This window comes from Choloepus didactylus, chromosome 1 (genome assembly GCF_015220235.1).
Source record: "Choloepus didactylus isolate mChoDid1 chromosome 1, mChoDid1.pri, whole genome shotgun sequence".
NCBI classification, from domain to species: Eukaryota; Metazoa; Chordata; class Mammalia; order Pilosa; family Megalonychidae; genus Choloepus; species Choloepus didactylus.
The window spans coordinates 244,095,730-244,115,533 of record NC_051307.1 but is presented as its reverse complement, the minus strand read 5'-3'; the positions used below and the strand labels follow the sequence as shown (position 1 = coordinate 244,115,533).

At 53.0% G+C, this 19,804-nt stretch overlaps 1 protein-coding gene across 1 annotated transcript in view; it reads right to left on the bottom strand.

Annotated features, from left to right (window-relative positions):
* The window catches only part of GRIP2 (glutamate receptor interacting protein 2), a 58,903-nt gene extending 39,596 nt beyond the window's left edge, over positions 1 to 19,307 (bottom strand). Inside the window, exon 1 of the mRNA XM_037829618.1 lies at positions 19,188 to 19,307. Within this exon, the coding sequence (XP_037685546.1) occupies positions 19,188 to 19,242 (55 nt within the window). The 5' untranslated portion in view covers positions 19,243 to 19,307. The remainder of the gene's footprint in view (positions 1 to 19,187) is intronic.
* Positions 19,308 to 19,804: the final 497 nt, after the last annotated feature.

Here is a 19,804-nt window from a genome sequence, read left to right as displayed (position 1 = left end):
GAGAAAGAGGATCAAAGTGGTGTAATGAGTTGCTCCTTACAGGTCCTGGCTGCTAAGCCCAGGTGTGTGATCTCCATGGTGTTGGGCCCAGGATTTCCCCCACAACCACAGTCCCTGCTGCATGGAGCAAGAGTGGGCAGCCCAAGCCGTGGCTGGGGGCCCCAACCCCCACCCTGCCTGAGCCTTCTCAGCCCCAGCTGTTCTGCAAGACTTTGCTCAAGCCCCAGCAGGCCCAGGAACTGAGGTGTCTTTGTGGTTGGGGAGTCAAAGGAGGCTTCCCAATCCTCACTGCAGGATGTGAACATTGGAGAGGGGTTTCCCACCAAAATCTGTGTTTGGGCCTACTGTGCGCCCCAGCCCCGGCCAATCACTGTCCCTTTCTGCAAGGGGCTCTGGGGCTAGTGGGGGTGAACAAGGCACCCGAGAGTGGACACAGCCAGGGTGTAGGGCCTGAAAAGGACTCATCACATGGACAGAAAGAGCACTGGGCTGCGAGTCACGCAGACCCCAAGTTGAATCCTAGCTCTTGTACTGGGGAGCACTGTGAGTTGTCTGACAACTCGGAGCCTCAGTTCTCTTCTCTGCATGGTGTGGAGGGCAGGGTAAGCTGCCCTTGCTCCTTGCTCCAGGGGAGACCACGTGACCAGGCCTGGCCACTCAGAGACCAGTGATTGGTTCAGGGACAGTCATGTGATCCAAGCTAAGCCAATGAGAGCCAGCCTCCAGGGCTGCTGCTAGAATCATGGGGAAACAGAGACTCTCTCCTTAGAGGGGGTTGAGCTGGTTGACTCTAAGCTCTGAGGTGATGGGGGGCCCCTGAGGGCACCTCAAGGGAAGGAGGGAGTCTTCCTCGAAATGAAGCTAACCTAAAGAGAAGCAGAGTGAGCGATGAAGAGACTAAGAGAACTAATGAGATTTTTGAGCACCTGGATCCCGCTGTATCTGATGCTCATATCTGACTTTTCTACTTAAAAAAAAAAAAAAAAGCCTTCAGCACTGACTCCATCTGAGGCAGGTGTGATCCTGAGGTCCTGTGACCTGGGGGCAAGACTAGGGAAGAAGCCACAGTGGTGAGGGTGAAGGTCAAGTAAGTCATCAGAGACAGAAAAAGCCAGAGGGGTTAGGAAGGCTCTTGAATGCCAGGATAAGGAGCTGTGATCAGATGTGCATTTTAGCAAGCTCCTTCCAATGGCAGCAAGGAGTGGGGGGCAGGGGCAGAGGTCCACTGCCCTTGTGGTTCTGACCTCTGCAAGACAAGTGACCCCATTCACCTGGGACTCGCACCTCAAATGCCTGGGTCAAGAGAACAAAACTACTCAGCACCTTCATTTGCAGCGCATTTGCCAAGGGTGAGGAGGAGAGGAGACAGACCGCCTGGGTTCAAATCTTAGCTTTACCACTTCGACTTGAACCCTGAAAATTGAACAAGTTGCTTAACATCTCTGTGCCTCAGTTTCCCCAACTGTAAAATGGGGAGAACAGAATCCAATTCATATTGTTGTCAGGATTCAATGAAACAATGCTCAGAAAGAGCTCAGAACAGCGCCTGGCACAGAGGCAGATCTCAACACCCATCAGGTATTATGATAATTAATATTACCATGATCTGGGGGCCCAAGGCTGGACTGGAGGTGCAGCCCCGTCCCTATCCCTTTCCATGGGTGTGGAAATGGGAGCCAAACTTCACTGGATTGGAATCCTGGCCTGGCCACTGCATCGTAGCTGTGAGGCTTGGGCAAGCCGACTTCCCTCTCTCTGGGCCTCAGTTTCCCCATCTATCCAATGGGACCATCATCCTACCCCAGGGGCTGCTGTGAGGAGCTGTTGTCAAGAGTGTGGCACCTGGAAAGATCCACACAGGGCGGCCCCAGGGGCACGTGGTCACCTGCTCCTGACAAGTTCCCTGTCCGGGGAAGCAAAAGCAAGGCTGGTGCAGCAAGAGGGAGTGCAGATGTCAATGACATATAGAGCAGCCATTCTGCCCCAGAGCCCCCTCCCAGGGAATCCCAGCTTCAGTCCACCCAGGAATGTGGGCATCTGTGCCTTGATCCCCGGGCCAGGGGCTTCTGCCTCCTGCTCGCTAAGGTCCAGCCTCCTATCCAGGATGTCCAGCCTCTGCACTGCCCTCACAGTCAGCTTCCACTTGCACACATCTAGAACAGGTTGCTCGCTCCCACCACGCAGCTTTTAGCCGATCCTGAGCTGGGGCAAATGCTTTTGCTTTTGCAAAAGCTGAACTTGCAAGACCTATCTGCTCTCTCCACTACGGGACAGCCAGGCAGCCCAGCCAGTTTCCCCAGCCCACTGCCTTCTCCCCAAGCCCTGGTAGTCCCATTCTCAGCCATGCCTGTCCCCTCTCTTGGGGCAGCTGCCCCGTCACTCTGCTTGCAGGTCCCCCATTACTCACCCGCCTCTCCAGGGGTCTCCCAGCTGAGCCCACACAGCATGTCCGCTAACCGTCTCTCCTGCTGCCCACCCGGCTCCCTCCCTGGCCCTCCCCAGGGAGGGGCTGCAGGAGGGCAGCTCACAGCTCCCACTGGCTGGGAACGGAGTCCACCCACTGCTGCGAGCGGCTCCTCCGTTTAAAGGGAACACAGCTGTCATCGCGGCTGGCTCCAGGACGGGGTCCAACACCCCTCAACCCCACCCCACCCCAAGTCTGGGCAGAGAACCTTTGAAGATGGCATGCCTGGGTTCTCCCCCCAAAGGCCCCACCCCCCGGCAAACAGAGCCCTGGGGGATGCAGGGGACCTGGGTGCCGGGTCCAGTTCTGCTCCTAACTTGCCCTGGGAATTTGGCAAGTGATTGCCATCTCTGGGTCTTGGTTTCTCCATCTGGAAAAGGGGAGATGTGCTTTCTAAACTTTATTCTTTTAAAGTGGCAGATTCCATCAGAATCTTGCACAGAATCCCAGGAGGTAAAAAACTGATCAAAGCAAAGCCTCTCTGACTGTGTGAAAGATGCCAGGACATCTCGGCAGACCCCAAGTTTAGAAACCTCTGCACTCGGAACCCCCCTGGGGGCCCTTCCAACCACCTCCTCCTGAGCCCCAATTTTCTTTTCCATAAAGTGGGGGTTGGTGAAGATAAGACCCAGTGGACTGCCACATGGAGCTTCCACCAGCATTTTATAGAGACTGAGTGAGCTGGGGCAGAGGCTTTGCCCGCTTCTGGGCATGATAGACAGGGGCAGCTGGTCACAGGCTCCTGCCACAGCTGGTGGGCTGCCCCTCCCTGCACCAGCTGGACCTCAGCCCTGCACACTCCTAGGATTCCTCCATGCCAGTTCAGGACAAATCCAGCCCACCCAGATGGACACCCAGGGCCCCTCCTCCAGCTGTCCATGGGAAGTGGAGGCTGCTGGATCCAGATGCTCCTGATCTCCAGCCTAGCAACATGTGTTGGCTCCAGCGGAGCACCAGATGCTATATAGATGCTGGGTGGCGTGATAGTGACTTGGGGGCATGGAAGGGTGGGAACCACCTGTATAACCACTGTGCATCCAGCTGAAGGCAACAGAAAATAAGACCAAGTCCCAACTCCCATGGAGTTCTTAGCCTCACGGGAACCAGCTGGGCTCAGCTGTGTTTTCTGTGTCCTGGAGCAGACAGGAGAGTGTTGTCCAGTGGGTGGAAACCCATGGGCTGCTTCTGGGTTCCCTCGCGAGCACTCAGTACCCACCATGGAATTCAGCCCAACACCTTCAGAATAATCCCTGTCCTGAATCCAGGGTCTGGGCACTTGTATCCCTCTATTTGAGGCTCAAGTTCCTCCCCTGTCGCCCACTTCCCAAGGTTACCTTCCTCTCTGACACCAGGCCCAGAAGGCAGGCAAGGTTCACGTGGGCCAGCGGTGAGGCCAAAGGTCAAAGAGAGATGTCAACATAAGGATGTCAATGTCACCATTATGGAAAGGATGGTGAGCGTCGGGTCAAAGAGGGAGGGCCTAAAGGGGTGGGCATTTGCTGGATGAATCGGGCCAGGTAGGGAAGGCAGTGCAAGCTATCCAGGGAGAGGCTTAATAAAGACTCTAACCATTGCCAGGGCACCAGGGGGACACTTTGGGACTTTGGGCACAAGCCCACTCCCAGCTGCAGCCCTTCTCAGCGTGGGAAGTATCCCAAATAGTTCCTAACATTTCCTCGTCCCATGGCCCCTTTTCTTTTTCCCACATTTACAGCCCCTTCCAGAGGAGGGGATGCAAGATGTGTGGGCCTTTGGAATTATCTCTATCCCTTCTGTTAAGAAAATATTTGCTCAGCAGACGAACGCACTTCAATGAGCGATTAAGATTGGCGAGTGGAAACCTTGCCACGTTTCTGCTCTCTCGCTGCTCTTTTGGAATTTACTTTTGTGCACAAGAAACTCCTGGAAAGGTCACATAACAGAGTACAGAAGAGCTTCCCTCCAGCGTTTCTCCGGGTGCTGGATGTGCCAGGCATGGGGGACCCAGAAATGAGGAGACCAGATGGGAAACAGTGCTTTCCCTTTGTCCTCTGTCCCCAATACCCTGTTGAGCTCCTTCTTCTTTGATTTTATCCAAGTGTATGTTTGGAAGCAGCTGTTGGTGCATTTTGGAACAAGGAAGGGTATAAATAAATAACACGGCACAGAGAGGTTAAGTAACTCGCTCAAGTTCACTCAGCTGGTAAGCCTCACTTCTTACTGGTGCGGCTCTGAGGCCTCTCAGTGTTTCAGGGCTATGATAAATGGGTAAATAAAGAGGGCAGGAAGTGCAGATTAGGGAGTAGTTTGCTGTCTGGAGGATCCACTGAGAAGGTGTTTTTGAGCCTGACTTTGAAGGATGGGAAGGAATTTGTCAAAAAAGGAAAAAGATGGTGTGAGAGTCCATAGAAGAAATCCCACATGACAAGGAAGAAGGAGACTAGGGAGGAAATATGGAGGGAGCCAGATCACAAAGGCTCTACTATAGACTCACTCCTCCAAGTGGAGTCCAAGGACCAGCAGCACGTGGTGCTTGTCAGAAATGCAGAATCTCAGGCCCCACCCTGCCCTCCTGGATCAGAATCAGCATTCTCACAGGGTCCCCAGGCGATGTGTCTAAATAAAGTTTGAGAAACGCTGTATTTAGGAGTTTGGCTTTTATCCTGCAGGCAATAGGGAGCCAAGAAGGGTTGTAGAGTGAGGGGGCAAGAAGGCTTTGCAAGGACTTCAGTCATGGAGAGACAGCTGAGAGGAGGAGGGAGGAAGATTTCCACCTGGGAGGTGGCCTGGGAGAGAGCAGTGAGGGCTGCTTCTGAGAGCTAGTTGAAAGCAGGCAAAGCTGCTGCTGGGCCCAGCTCCAAAGATGACCCCTCTCGTACAATGCTGCCAACCACAAGGAAGCAGAGGGTAAGGGGGACAGATGGTTGGGTGTGCATAGTGGCTGGAAACCAGGCCTGCCAGGCACCCAGGGCTGCCAGAGGCTCCCAGTGACAGCGTGGATGGCATGTGAGGGGAATTAGGCCACCTGGGGATGATGAGGAGCCCACAAACTGGAGGGGGAGCCCCTCCATCCTCAGGGGAGGCTGTGACACTCCCTACATCCCCTGGCTACACCTTCTGAGCTCATACCAAAGTTTGGGCTGTGCAAGAGGTTTTTTGTGGACAGTTGGGCCAGGAGACAGACAGATGGAGGAGGGATCCCAGCCCAGTTATTTAAAGATATGTGCCCAAATCTTTCTGGACCTCCAGCTTCCTTGGCTGTAGGATGGGAACAATGAAAGGACCCAGCCCTAGGATGGGGCAGACCATGGATTAATGAATCAGAAAGTGTTAGTCCACCCACCTTCCCCGCCAAGAGTCAAACACCGATGCCACAAAATGGGCCAGGAAGGCAGAACTTTCTGGTAGCTGAGCACACAGACCCAGGACTCAGACATGCCCAGGTTCACAGCCCAGCTCCACCACTCATGAGCTCTGTGACTCTGGGCAAGTCACTTCTCTCTGAGCCTCCGTTTCCCCAACCACAAGAAGCGACGAGTAGAGAACTTGGAAGGGCTACCCCAGCACATGCTAATTCATCCCCCCACACACGAGGCCAGGTCTGGAGGGCCTGTCGCCACATCTCTTTGCGTGACACGCCAGCACTGTCGTTGGGACAATTCTCTGGGGTGCAGAGCCATCCATCATATTGCAGGACTCCTAGCATCCCCGGCCAGTGGTGGCCTAAATGCCAGTGGTGGCTGACTCCTCGAGGTAACCCAATATCCCCGCCCCCCACCCAGGAGGCAATAAGCTCAGCAATTGAGAACCAACCCCACGCTGTTCAAAGGGGAAAACGGGACCCAGACGGGGCCTCCGTCTGCAGTCCCCACCAGTCCCTCCTCTCAAGCCCCAGGGCTGAGCACATCACATGCACAGGGCAAGTCACGTCCTGAGCCAGCCAGCCAGGGAGCCTGACTGACAGCCGGAAATGAAGTCTGGGCGAGAAAGGAGCAGAGATGGCAATTCGAGGACAAGAGATAAACCCTTTATTGCTGGGGGCTGTTTGTTGCTTCTTTCTTCCTCTCTCTTCACCTCCACCCCGGGGCCAGGCAAGGCCAGTCGTTTCCTTCCTGTCCTCCTCAGACCCTGCGTTTTGTTGTTAAACTTTTCCACAAAGGGGTGACGTGGGGGTTTTACAGATGAGGAAACTGAGGCCGGTCTGTGATCCCACCAGCCACAGGTGAGGGGAGTTGGTGACCCCCTTTTGGTGAGATCTGTTTGGCTATGGCCTCCACTCCAGCCAGGGGGCTGCCCTGCATCGGCAGCTGCCGATGCTCCAGTCTCAGTTTCCTCCCAAGGGTGAGACCCCGAGGTTGGGAAAGGGCACCAGGGGCTTTAAACAGGGTCAAGGGATGGGATTTGGCACACACCCGAACACAGTGGAGACATTGTCTTGCCCAGAGCCAAGACCACCCTTCGGCCAAGAACTTCAACTCCCCACACCCAGCCCCTCACCGCCATCCCCTCCATACACACACACACACACACACACACACACACACAGCGCCCCGTTGGCCCTGGCCTGGGAGCAGCTCCTTAGAGGTCCCTCTTGAGCCCACACCACCACCCCTCAGCTTCCATGCTTCCCTTGACACCTACAATGGCTTCCCTCCTGGAAGAGATGACATGGGGGCACAACCGTGCAGGGGTCCTCTCTGAGCCTCCAGTTCCTCCTCTAAAATGTGGATGATGAAATTGTCTTCACAGAGTTTTGTTGAGAAGCTCAGTGAATGAGCAAAACACTTCAAAAACTGCAGAGGGCAGGGTACACAGAGATGGTTAGCATGATCACGGCCCTGCCCCATCCCTCATTCTCTCAAAGAGTATTTTATTAAGCACCTACTACCTGAGGGAAATTCAGCTGGGCCAGCGGTGTCAGCAGTGAACATAACAGACATAGATCCTACTCTCCTGGAGCTGCCAGTCTATTGGAGAAGCAGAGATCAAACAAGAAAGCATAAATCTAATCATAGATGGTGCTGTGGGCTATGATGGAGACCGTCAGAATGTTGGGACTGATTATACAAGGCAGGGTGATCAGGGAGGGCTTCTCAGAGGAAGTGACATTTAAGCTGAGATGAAGGATAAGAAAGAGGAAAAGACAGGAGGAAACACATTCCAGACAGAGAGATGGACCAGGCTTGGGGCATCTGGGGACCAGCCAGGAGGGGACACAGCTGAGGCTCAGAGACAAGCTCAGTGGGGGTCAGGGAGAGGAGGCAGGAGTCTGTCCCTAGTGCATAAGGTGTCACCGGCAGCTTTTAAGCCAGACTGTGGTGTGATCTGACTTCTGTTTCAGAGTGGGGGGGAATGGGCTGCAAAGTCAGGATGGCACAGGGAGAACAGAGGGGAGGAAGCAGATCAGGCACCTCGGAAGCAAGAAACCTGGAATCCAACTTCCTCTGCGCCTCAGGCCACTCCGTTCCTGAGCTGAGCCTCAGTTTCCCCTTCTGTCAAAAGATGAACATCAAAGCCCCTCAGGCTCTGATAGCCAGCAGTGTCTGGGGGAATCTCCCGGTGGGGGAAGTCAGAAAACATGGTGTTGGGGATTGAATCATGTCCCCCACAAAAGGCATGTTTCACGTCGTAATCCATGTCCCTGTGGTTGTGAACCCATTTGTAAAAAGAACCTAGGAAGATATCATTATTAGTTAACGTGTGGCCAAATTGGACCAGGGTGAGTCTTAATTCTGTACAGGCCTTATAAAAAGGGAATTTGGATGCAGTCAGAAGTCAGTAGAAGCCAGAAGAAGCCAGAAGCCAGAGAGGAGAGGGAGATGGCCATGAGATGGAAGATGCCACTGGCCCCAGTGAGAAAGCATGGCCTTGCAGACACCTTGATTTTAGGCTTGAAGCTTTCAAAATCATGAGACAATAAGTCCCTGTTGTCTAAACCAATCCACTGTGTGGTATTTGTCATAGCAGCCCTGGCAAACTAAGACACAGGGAGTCAAGATGCACCTTAATGCAAAATAAGAAGAAAAAGACAGAAAATCTTCCCCTAAAACGGGCACTGACTAGGAACAGGCAAGGCAAAAGATGGGGAAGGCAAATGGCCCCAAGTCCAAACAGAGCTATCCCACTCACTCAGAACCAGAAGGGTGAAAACGGAAACAGTGAGCTCCAACTTGACTCTTGACATAACAGCAAGAATTAGAAATGCAGATAACACCAAGAGCTGGGGAGGATGCGGAGGACGGAAAATCACGGGCATTGCCAGTGGGAAGGTAAACTGAGGCAGGCATGCTGGAGGCATCTGGCGGTGTTTGGAGAAATTATGTGTCTGTTCATTCTTGACCGAGCACCCTCACTACTGGTAGTTGTTAAAGAGTAATTCCCCCACAAATCCCTAAGGAGACGTGGACGAGAATGTTATCAGTGAAAGTGATCTGGGTCTCGACCCCAGGGGATGGGGCAGGGGACATGTGACGTCCACACCCCATGGGGTATGGTACAGCACAGCCATGTGGACCGAATTTAGAGAACACAGTGTCCAGATGGAAAACAAAGAAAGAGAGAAAGGGAGGGAGAGAAGGAGAGAAGGAAGAATGGAAGGGAGGGAGGGAGAGAGGGAGAGAGGAACAGAGAATGAGATCTACCCCAGAGAATCACTTCTATAAATTAAAAACACACATAAAGCACATGCATGTGTAAAGACCTATTTCACTGAGTAAAAGTTTACAGGGTGGTAACTGGGAGTGAGGACAAGGCATGAAGGAGAAAAAATCATAAAAATAGAGGCAGAACGGGCTCTGGGCTGGTCCCAGGGCAATGTGTGCTATGTACTGAGGAATTTAGCTGAACCCTCGGGAGCCTGGGGTTAAAAATAAATTTTTTAAAAATAGATGCCTTGGGTGTTCTTTTCTACTTTTATTTTTTATACTTATTTTTACTTTTTCTGGTACAAGGAAAATGTTCAAAAAATAGATTGGGGTGATGAATGCACAACTATATGATGGTACTGTGAACAGCTGATTGTACACCACGGATGACTGTATGATATGTGAATATATATCAATAAAACTGAGTTTAAAAAAAAAACAGATGCCTTGAATGGTATGTTAACAAATTGGAACTCTCTCCTGAGGATGCTGGGGAGCCACGGAAGAGTTTGGAGGGAGAGAGGGACAAGGTCAACATTAAGTTTTAGGAAACAGACTCTACTGGGTGCCAGGAATCCCTGGGTGGGGTGAGGCATCTCAGCACAGACATCCAGGGCCCTCCGCCTCCCAACTCGGGTCCCACCACCTCCGCCCACCTACCCTCCCACTGCCTTCCAAACAGAAAGAGCAAGACATGAAAATAAGTGGGCTAGCTGTCCCAACCTCAGAAAGTCAAATGCTGCAGCATACAGAGAGACTACCGGTGCGAGGTTTGGCTGCTGCTCACAGAGGGCTGAGAACTGTACACACATCAGCATATCAATGTCTCTTGCGAAAGGGACTCTACACAAAGAAGATGTGCTAGGAGTCCAAGGAGGGCTCAGAGGAGGAGTCAGGGAAAGCTGCCTGCAGGAGGCGGCATCTACCATAAGGGACAAAGGAACTAAACACTCCAAGATGAGGCAGGAACTCGGCAGGTGATTTCACTGCCCTCCCCACTATGTGGGACCTGACTCCCAGGGGTGTAAATCTTCCTGACAACGCAGGATATGACTCCCAGGGATGAGACTGGACCTGACATCATGGGATTGAGAACATCTTCTTGACCAAAAGGGAGATGCAAAATGAAACAAAATAAAGTTTCAGTGGCTGAGAGATTTCAAATGAAGCCGAGAGGTCACTGTGGTGGACATTCTTATGCACTAAATAGATAACACTTTTTAGGTTTTATTGTATTAGAATAACTAAATGAAAAATAGGGTTGAGGGGAATGATTTGGGTATTCTTTTTTACTTTTATTTTTTATTCTTATTCTGATTCTAGTGTAAGGAAAATGTTCAGTAATAGATTGGGGTGATGAATGCACAACTATATGATGGTGCTGTGAACAGTTGATGGTACACCATGGATGATTGCATGATATGTGACTATATCTCAATACAGCAGAATTTAATTAAAAAAAAAAAAAAGATGAGGCAGGGAGGGCATTTCAGGCAGAGGGACAGGGTGGGCAAAGGGTGGAAGATGGGAAGGTATTTAGTACGTGTAGGAAAAGGCAAGCAAACTGACATAGCGAGGGTCAAAGGACCCAGAAAGAGCAGGTGGGCTGGACAGGTACGTTGGGGCTGGGTCCAGCAGACACAGAGTCACACTGCGGGAGAGAAATCCATCGCATGGTGGCATTCCAGCCCCTGTGGATCACATCTAAGGAGGATGAGAGGATGGGGCTTGGAGGGAGACGGGGCTTGGAGGGAGACGCAGCCGGAGCTCTGCATGCTGGGGTTCAGTTGTAGCGACGCCCCCTAGTGGCCGGATAAGCACGGCAGGGAGAATAACTGATGGGACTTTGGGAGGGGACAGCCACAGCCCATTACCCTGGGCTGACAACCGCTGTGTGGAGCAGCAGAGACCTGACTCAGGGAAGGCTCTCATTGTATCTGGAGTCCCCATTCACTCTTCAAGCATTATCCTCTGTGCAAATGCAAATACCCCAGAGAAAGGGAAGGGGCCGGCATTTATTAAGCATCTCCTGGTTGCCCAACGTAGAATGTTTCCAGTGCCCTGAGAAATGGGCATTGTTGATCCCATTTAACAGAGGGGAAACTGAGGCCTAGAGAGGGAAAGGAATTTGGCCAAGGCAGCCCAGCTAAGAGGTGGCAAGGCTCGGGGTTGTCAGTACCAGGTCTGTGGTCACAGAGCCTCTCTTCGCCCAGTTCCTAAAAGGCACCAAAGTTTTCCCTCCTCAGGTCCTTTGCACAGTCTACTCCTTCTGCCCGGAACACACCTTCCCCTCTTACTCCTTAGAGAATGGTCTAAATGCCGCTTCCACTAAGAAGCCCACCCTGATCACACCAGGTGTGTCCCCCTTTGCCCTTTCCCCAGACTTTCCAATAATGTATTTGTTCACCTCTTCTTTCCATCCCTGCGTTAAGTGGAGGATCCTCAACTGTCTGGGTTGCTGATTTAAACTCCTTGCCCAGGCAGGACCTTGCACAAATAATTGCTCAATACATGTTTGCTGAATGAATGAATGAATGAATGAGAAATGAATGAATGAATATACATAATTTCTGAATTGCTACAATGGAAAGAAATCAATAATTCATCTCCTCTAAAATTCATTCAGATACAGGACTCCTTTCTGCTGTCTGGTCCTTGCTTGCACACCCCCACCAACGGGGAGCTCACCACCTCCTGAGCAGCCCACCCTATTGCTGAACAGTTAGTTGTAAGGGGTGAGATTCGCTCCCTTATTCTGAGCTGAAGTCTGCCTCCCTGTGACTCTCCCCTCTAGACCCCCTGCCCAGGATCACCCTGCATAGTCTCAGAGGCCGTGTCTAGTTCTGCATCGTGTCCTCCAAACGTTGGCAAAAGAGGTAGACGTAGCTTCAGTGGAGACTCGGTGGTTCCCCTCCCGTCCAGAAGGGCTCTTCCTTGGTGTGAGGCCAGGGAGGGTGGGCAGCCATCCACCCCGTGGTTCTGAGGCACCGCCAGATGTGGCATCTCCATAATGGACAAAATATCTAGGCCTAGCATCTCTTTGTACAAGCGGGGAAACTGAGGCTCAGAAAGGAAGCAGAAGCATGAACTTCTAATAACAGCAATCCTGACTAAGCTTTGCCTGGTCCCTGCTTGCACCTTAACTCCAGTGGCCTTTACTTCAGTTTCCGTGAGGTTGGAATAACACCTCCATCTTATAGACGAGGGAATGGAGCTCAGAGGGCAAGGAGCTGAGAAACTCAGGTCTCTTTGGCTTCAAAGCCTTAATCACAGTTCAATATATATACCTTCTCAAAAGGGCTGTGTGGATGTGTGACAGCCTCATCTTATTTTGTCCCTACCTGGTGGGCTTAAATATTGATTAAGAAACCCGGAGCTGTGGACTAATAAGGGGAACTTCAGGCAACATGATAATTTGGAAAGAACCACATGGGACCCCCATGCAGCAAGCTGAGATATACCTGTGAGATCCGGGCAGAGGGTCCCTCACTAACGGAGGAGGGGGTGCAAAAAACCCTGAAGGGTTTAGGAGTGGACCCTGGCAGAGACTGCTTCTATGAGAACAAGGCTTGACCCTGAGATTTCTGGGCCAGTGTGCCCTGGCTGACAGCTGAGGCACCCCGTGTTGAATGGCCCGCTCAGCACTGTTTAGGGAGAATCATCACGAGATTGCCAAATGATGTCCAAAACTGGCCCTAGGCTCCTCTCCAGCCTCACTTCTCCTTGCTTTCCCATTTCCAGGCCTTTGCATCCCCCGGGAATGCTCTCTCCCTAATCCCTTCCTTGTCTGCCTGGCTAAATCCTACAAATGAATCAGTTTTTTTGCTCCACTCTCCCCTTCCCCCAGGGAGCTTTCCCTGATCCTCCCTCCCCTCTCCAGCTTGTTGGTGCCTCATCTGGGTCCCCAAAGCCCTTGGCCCCCCTCAGTCCCACTGTCTGCCAATTTACTGTGCATTCCACCTGCATCCTTGCCCATCTACCCTCCGATGTACCCGACACTAAACTGACGATTTATATAAGTGAGGAATATTCTAGTCTGCCCACTCCTGTCCCATCAGCAGCCACCCCCAATACCAGCACCAGCCCTTCCCCAGTAGTAACACCGGTGGGACCTTAGAGGGGAGATCTGGGTTCGAGTTCTGGTTTCACTTCTGACAGGCTGCATGACCTAGAAGAAAGCTGGCCTCAATCTCCCCATGTGTAAAATTTAGGTGGTGCATTAGTGGGCTGAGTGGAGGTCTCTGGGGGCTGCTTCAGCTCTGGACTCACCAGCCTGGGATCCCCTCACCTTGGCCCCCCAGCTTGGGCTCCAAATGACTGCCAGCTCTTTCCAAACTTCCAGCAAACCTTCCTCAACAGATGCATGCTGCAAACAGGGCACTGGAAGCCAGCAAGCGGCACAGTCACCCCACCAGGTCCCAGGCCACCCCAGCTGTGTGGCTGTTACATGTTCTGGGCATGTTCCCTCCACCCTACCCCTAGCCACGTCCACCCACCAGCCCACCACATCCTCTTATGAGTCACCGTCACTGTCACCTCGGTCAAGGCAGCAATGCGGGGGCTGGAAAGACAAGGTTGGACCAAGGGGAGTGAGTGGGCGGATGGGGGAAGGCAGCGCGGAGATTTCAGGCCACAGGAGAGCAGGGTGGGGATGGAGGGCACAGAGGGGAAACTGAGGCCTGGGGGAGCACAGGGGCTTGCTCAAGGGCCCACTGGCAGTCAGGGTGGGGCCTCAGGTCTCCTGGCTGTCTGATGGTTGTTCTTTCCGCTCCATCAGGCCATCTCCCCAGGGGGAGAAGATGGGGCCAGAGGCCTCGCGATTATCCAGGCAATTAAGACTGGCAGATGGTCCCGCTGGATTGCACATGCAGCCGACAAACGGAGACAGCGCTGGGACGTTAGCTGACAAGATCGGAACAGGCTCTGGACACGGGAGCAAGGCGAGCGTGCTCTCAGACGTTCACACAAAGTCTCTGCCCAGAATTGGGGGGAGGGGGGGTGGCTAGACTTGGACTTGTTCCACCTGCTCTGTCCTGCTCAGGCTTCCCCCAGATCCTAGCTCCACCCTGAGTTCTGCTCTGCAAGAGGGATGCAGAAAGATGGGGCGTGGGCAGAGGTGGCAGCCAGGTGGGAAGGAGGGAGAGATCCTGTCTCTGCAGGGCTCTCCTGGTGCAAGAGGAGCAGAGAGAGAGAGAGAAAAGGAGAGAGAAAGAGAGAGCAGAGACCCCTGGGAGAGACCAGAAAACCTCATGCTGAGAATGCAACAGAGGGTCCCCGCTCCTGACAGGGGGTGGGAGATTGACTACTCAGAAACGCCTTTGTGATTATACATTTGGGCTTTGGTGGGCTCAGACTCGCCCTTGGAAAGTTGCTTCCTTTCTGAGTCTCCAATTCCTCAGCTGCAAAATGGGCCAACTTAGTTTCATGCCACACGGAGCCGTCGCGAGGATGAGAGAGGGCATGTGACGTACTTAGCACGGTGCCTGGCATACAGTAAGTGCTCAAGGAATGCTCAGGGAACAAAGAACAGGTTCAGAGGTTCACCCCAGTGTGAGGGGATTCTGCAATTCCAGGAAAGGTTCCAGGGGCAAGAGTTTATCCCTGGCTCCTGAGTAAAGAGAGAAGAGCCAGGTCTGCAGTTCTGGTGCCCACGGGCTTTGAGGAGGACGGGGTCCCTGAGCAGGCACTGAAGCGAGGGGCTTGTTTCCACTTTGGGAGTCAGATCTGAAAAGCTGCTGCACCATGTGAGAACTGCCAGGGGAAGGATATGGAGGCGAGTGAGAGACAGAGGAGAGCCTCATCAAGGAGGAGAAGGAGGGAGGCAGGGAGGAATTCAACAGATGTGCACCCTGGACATGCTCAGAGAGGATGGGGTGCAGCCCCTCCCCTGTGTCCAGGCAGCCCCCACGCAGCCAGCCAGAGGGAGTCTCGTCTTTAACAACCTCACCACCCCTAAAACTGCCCATCACTCCAATATGTCCACTCTCCCCACTCCAGTTGACTCCTAGTTTCTGCCCCTGGCCAGTACTTACCTAAGCTCATTTCCTCCGCCCTCCTGTTTGCCCCACTGTGCTCCAGCATTGCCAGTCTGGAAACATCCATGGCCTCAAGGATTATGAGAATGAAGGAGCAGACAGGGAAAGAAGGGAGAAGAAGAGGGTCCCAGGTACAACTGCCTTAAATGGATGCACCCCCCAGCAGTATGGGTCCTGCAGGAGGCCATTCCTTTAACCTACCAGAAGTTTCCATGAGCACCTACTATGCACCCAGCATGTTGCATTCATCTTTGTACCCAGAACCTCTGGGTTTCACCAGCTTCAGTCATTCAAGAAACGAGCCACAATCTTGGCCATAATTACATGCCACACATCAACTTTAATTTCCTCAATAGTTTTCTTTACATTGACTCACTTTTCTTTTTTTAAACTGAGCCTCCTTTTTTGACATCACACCTTGGATGCAGCAATTTTGCTTTTTCTTATAATGATAAGGCCACATCCTTACATCCAGGCCAGGCCTCTTCCTACTCAATTTAAAAATAGGACCTCCATTGTTCTCACAGCCGCCCAACGAGGAATTTTACAGATAGGGAAACAGAGGCCCAGAGACGTAAAAGTCCTTGCCAAGGCTGTAAAGCCTTGCACCTGGCATTCCGGCCCCAAGGCCCTCACTCTTAACCACTGCACAATCCTGCCTCCCTCCCATCGATAGCCATCAAATTAAATCCCTCCCTCTTGGAATGACATGTCATCATTTTGTGCCCCCTGCAATGGAGTTCTGTACAGCAGAAGCCCAAGCACAGCCCCGTGGGAAACCACAGTGATGTCCTCTGTGGAAGGTGCTGTCACTATTTCCAAGCTATGGGGGTAAAACCTGAGGCTGCACCTTGGCCTGGGTTATGTCTGCATCCTCAGTCTGGCACATGGCTGTTAGAGTCGGGCCAGCTGTGGTTTCAGACCTGCTCCTGCTGCCCATTCCCGCTCCAAGCCTCTGTTTTCCCAGACCACATGGGTCATTTTTGGGACTGACCTAATTCCTCGGGTGGGAGGGTGTACGGCCAGCCTGGCAGAGGGGCTCACCCATCTCTGCAGATACATAGCAGGTGCTCCAGACACTTCTGCTGAAGCAGAGTTCCCTTGCCTCTCACTTCTTTGGGGTAGGTGCCGGGTTGCCCACTGCCATTCCCCACTCCCACCAAAGCCTTGACATCATCTACAAACCCTTCGCCCCCCACCAGTTCTGAGCCCTAAGTGCACCCATGGCTGAAAGTGAGATCGCACATGGGAATGAGTGCATTTCTCTGGTGCAGGCCTGAGCTGGGACTGCAGCTCCTGGCTTTGATTAAGCCCCCCTTAAGCAATTGCAGGGTAGAGAACTTGTGTGTGTGCGGAGGGGATGTCTCACTCAGAAAAGATGGGAAACTGGAAGGCCCATTGAAAAAAATAAGGGCTGCCCTTTTCTTTGGAAATGTATTTGGAAGTCATGTAATATGTTCAAGGAACATGATGTATACAACCTATTCTCAAATGTTCAGAAAATAGAAAGACAGATGATGGATGGATGGATGGATGATAGATAAATGATGGAGCAAATGTGGATCTGGATATCTGGAAAGGGGTAGGTGGGAGTTCTCTGTATGGGTTTTGCATTATTTTTGCAATTGTCCTATAAGTTTGAAATCATTTCAAAATAAAAAATTTAAGAAAAAAAAATATGGACTGGAAGTGGGGAGATGTGTTCCCAGACATTAAAAAAACACATATCTTGGAAAAGAAGACAGAACACCACCACCCCCCAAAAAATTATTGAATTCTTCTCTATTGAGCCTTCGTATTTTCATATTTGTAGGCTCACTTTATGGGCAAAACAAGTTCCATGTAACACATTTAGAGCCCCCAGAAAAGAAGTCATGAGGGGGCAGGCAGGAGCCTGGCACACCCATGCACACAGTATACCTTCAACCATGGCGAGTTCTCTTTTTTCTCAGCTTACTTCCTGTTAGGGGCTTGGCTGCTCCCCAGACATGACTGCCCTGGGGAATGGGTGGGGGTGGAGGGGGAGGCAAAGAGGAGGTAAGAAGCTGGGCTGCTAATGACAAAATGGAATTCTAAATTATCAGGAGTCTGCTGTGTGCCAGGTCCTGCCCCAATCTTTCCTAAATTCCACTGCTACCTTGGGAGAGTGGCTTTTCTTATGTCCATTTTACCGATGATGAAACTGAAGTTCTGAGTGGTTGTTGAAGGCCACGCGGAGAGACAGAGCCAGGGTTAGGCTTTGAAATCAGGTCTGCCTGGGACAATACAAGCAATTCCAGCATCTCTAAGGGGCAGAACTGCAGCATCTCGTTGGCTGTTTTCCAAATCCCAGGGAAGCTTGAATCTGGGGCAGCCCCAGGATGGGTCCCTTCTATCCTTCCAGCTTGAGAGGATAGCACAGGGTTCCCAGCATCTGTGCACCTAAACAGGAGGACACCAGCCTTGATAGGGGATGGGGGCCTTTCCCTTGGGGGTGGCCCCAGCATAGGAGCCCCTGGAAAACCCCAAGGGCAACTCTGTTCCTGATGCTCTCCAGCACCAGCTGCTCTGAACCTGTGCAAAGGACTTCCAGGAGCCTCTAGGATGTCAAAAACCAGCTGCCCAGGGGCCTAGAGCCCTCTGCTGCCCCCACAGACCCTGCCACCCCTTGACTCTTCCTGGGGCAGCCCTTCCTGCTGTAGGCCTCTCAGAGTCTAGAAAACATTCACAGCTGTTATCAGAGCTGGCTTGGGAGCACCTCCTTTAATCAGCTGTGTGGCCTTGGGCAAGTTCCTTAACCTCTCTGTGCTTCATTTTCCCCCTTGGCACAAACAAGATAAGGTTAAGACCGACTTTGCAGGGGCATTGTGAGGAATTAATGAGTTAATGCATTGCCTGTTACACATTAATTTGGTGCTGAATTAATGCTAATATTAATAGTAAGATTATTTTTAGTTCTCATGCCTGAAAGTGAATCCACCACCTCCCCTCTCCCTTCCCCCACCTCTCTCCCCCCACATCATACTATAGATAGAGAAATGGCAGCCCAGAAAGGCCACGCGTGAAGCCTAGGATCACAACCTAGGGGGCTCATCTCCAGACAATTCCCCCATGCCTCCATTCCCACCCACACCCTGAGCTCCCTCCTGGAGCTCTCCAGCCTCCAACTACAGCAGCCAGTCCTCAGGTCTTGTTTTCTCCCAAGGTGAGACCCTGGGGTTGGGACAAGGGCACCAAGGGACTTTAAACAGAGCCCTGGGATGGGGTGTGTGGCACACCCCAGGAAAGAACCAAGCCACCGTCTTGCCCAGAGGCAAGACTACCCTTGGGCCGCAGCCCCTACTCCCCACACCCTGCCCCTCATCGCGGACCCCCTCCCCCAACTCACACATCTCCCCTGCAGGCCCATGAGGGACATGCCACATGGGGGGCGGGGGGCAGGGTAAAGGAGACTGTGAGTCTCTATGACGTAGAGAGGGAGGGACCAAGACAGAAAGACAGAGAGAGTTCAAGAGAGACATAACAGTGACTGGAGAAGGACAGACAAGAGGGAGACAGAAAACAGACACAGTATGGGAGAGAGATACAGGGAGAAACAGAAAGTGAGGTTAGGGCAGAGAGAACCAAGGAGAAGAGAGAGAAGGAAAGAGGGACAAAGAGAGACACAAAGAGACTTGCGACTTGGAGAGCCAGACAAAGAGACAGTAAGAGATTGATAAAAAGAGACAGAGAGACAGAAAGACACGGAGAGACAGAAAGACCCAGACAAAGAGATGGAGAACGCAATGAGAAAACTGGGGCGGAGAGAAGCGAGAGGTAGGCAGAGATCTGGAGAGAGGAGACCCAGAATCAAAGAGAAGCGCAGCAGAGAAACCCAAAAAAGCGCCGCCAGGGACAGCGGCGCGGCTGAGCGGAGTGTGATGTTGGGCGGGGAAGGAACAGATCGCAGGCGGCGGCCCAAGAAGTCCCTGAGCGCCCCCAGCCTGCGCCTGCCATCCCCCACCCGCCGCGGGCCGCCCCCCGAGTGCCCGGTGCCCCGAGGTCCAGCCGCCAAGGCGCCCTGCGCGCACGGTCCCCGCTCGGTACCTTTGGGCCGCCGCCTCACCACGCCCAGCCGCCACTTGAGCGACACAGCCAGCATCCTCGCTCGCCCGCGGGGTGTCCGGGCCCGGCCGCCGGGACCCGGGCCTGACCCGCAGCCTCCCCAGGCGCCCGCAGCCCAGGCGCTCTTCCCGCGCGGCTCGAGAGCTGCCTGTGCTAACTGGAGGCTGGGCGCTCCCTGCCTCCGCCCTCTCCAAGTTGCTAAAATAGCTAATTCTCCCCGGAGCCAGCCGCAGTGGCATCCGTGGCGGCGAGGCCCTGCCTCCACCGCAACTCGGGGTGCCCTGGACCCTGTGGCCCACCCCCACGGGGCGCCCCCCACCCCACCCCGACTCCTCTTCCCGCCAAAGCCCTCCTCTCGCCCACGCATCTTTCCCTGGACTCTACCAAGCCCTCCTCCCACAGGCGGGGCTGCTTGGTACACCCCAGGAGTCTCTGCCATTGCAGAACCCCCCCCCCCACATCTGGAATAAATGCCCTTCCTTCCTGGCCTGGATCCATTGAACTTCTTCTGCCTGCGAATGCCTACTCAGCTTTCAGAGATCCCTGCCTGCTGGAAGCAATGCTTTTTTATACTAGGTTGAGATTGTCTACCCACCTCC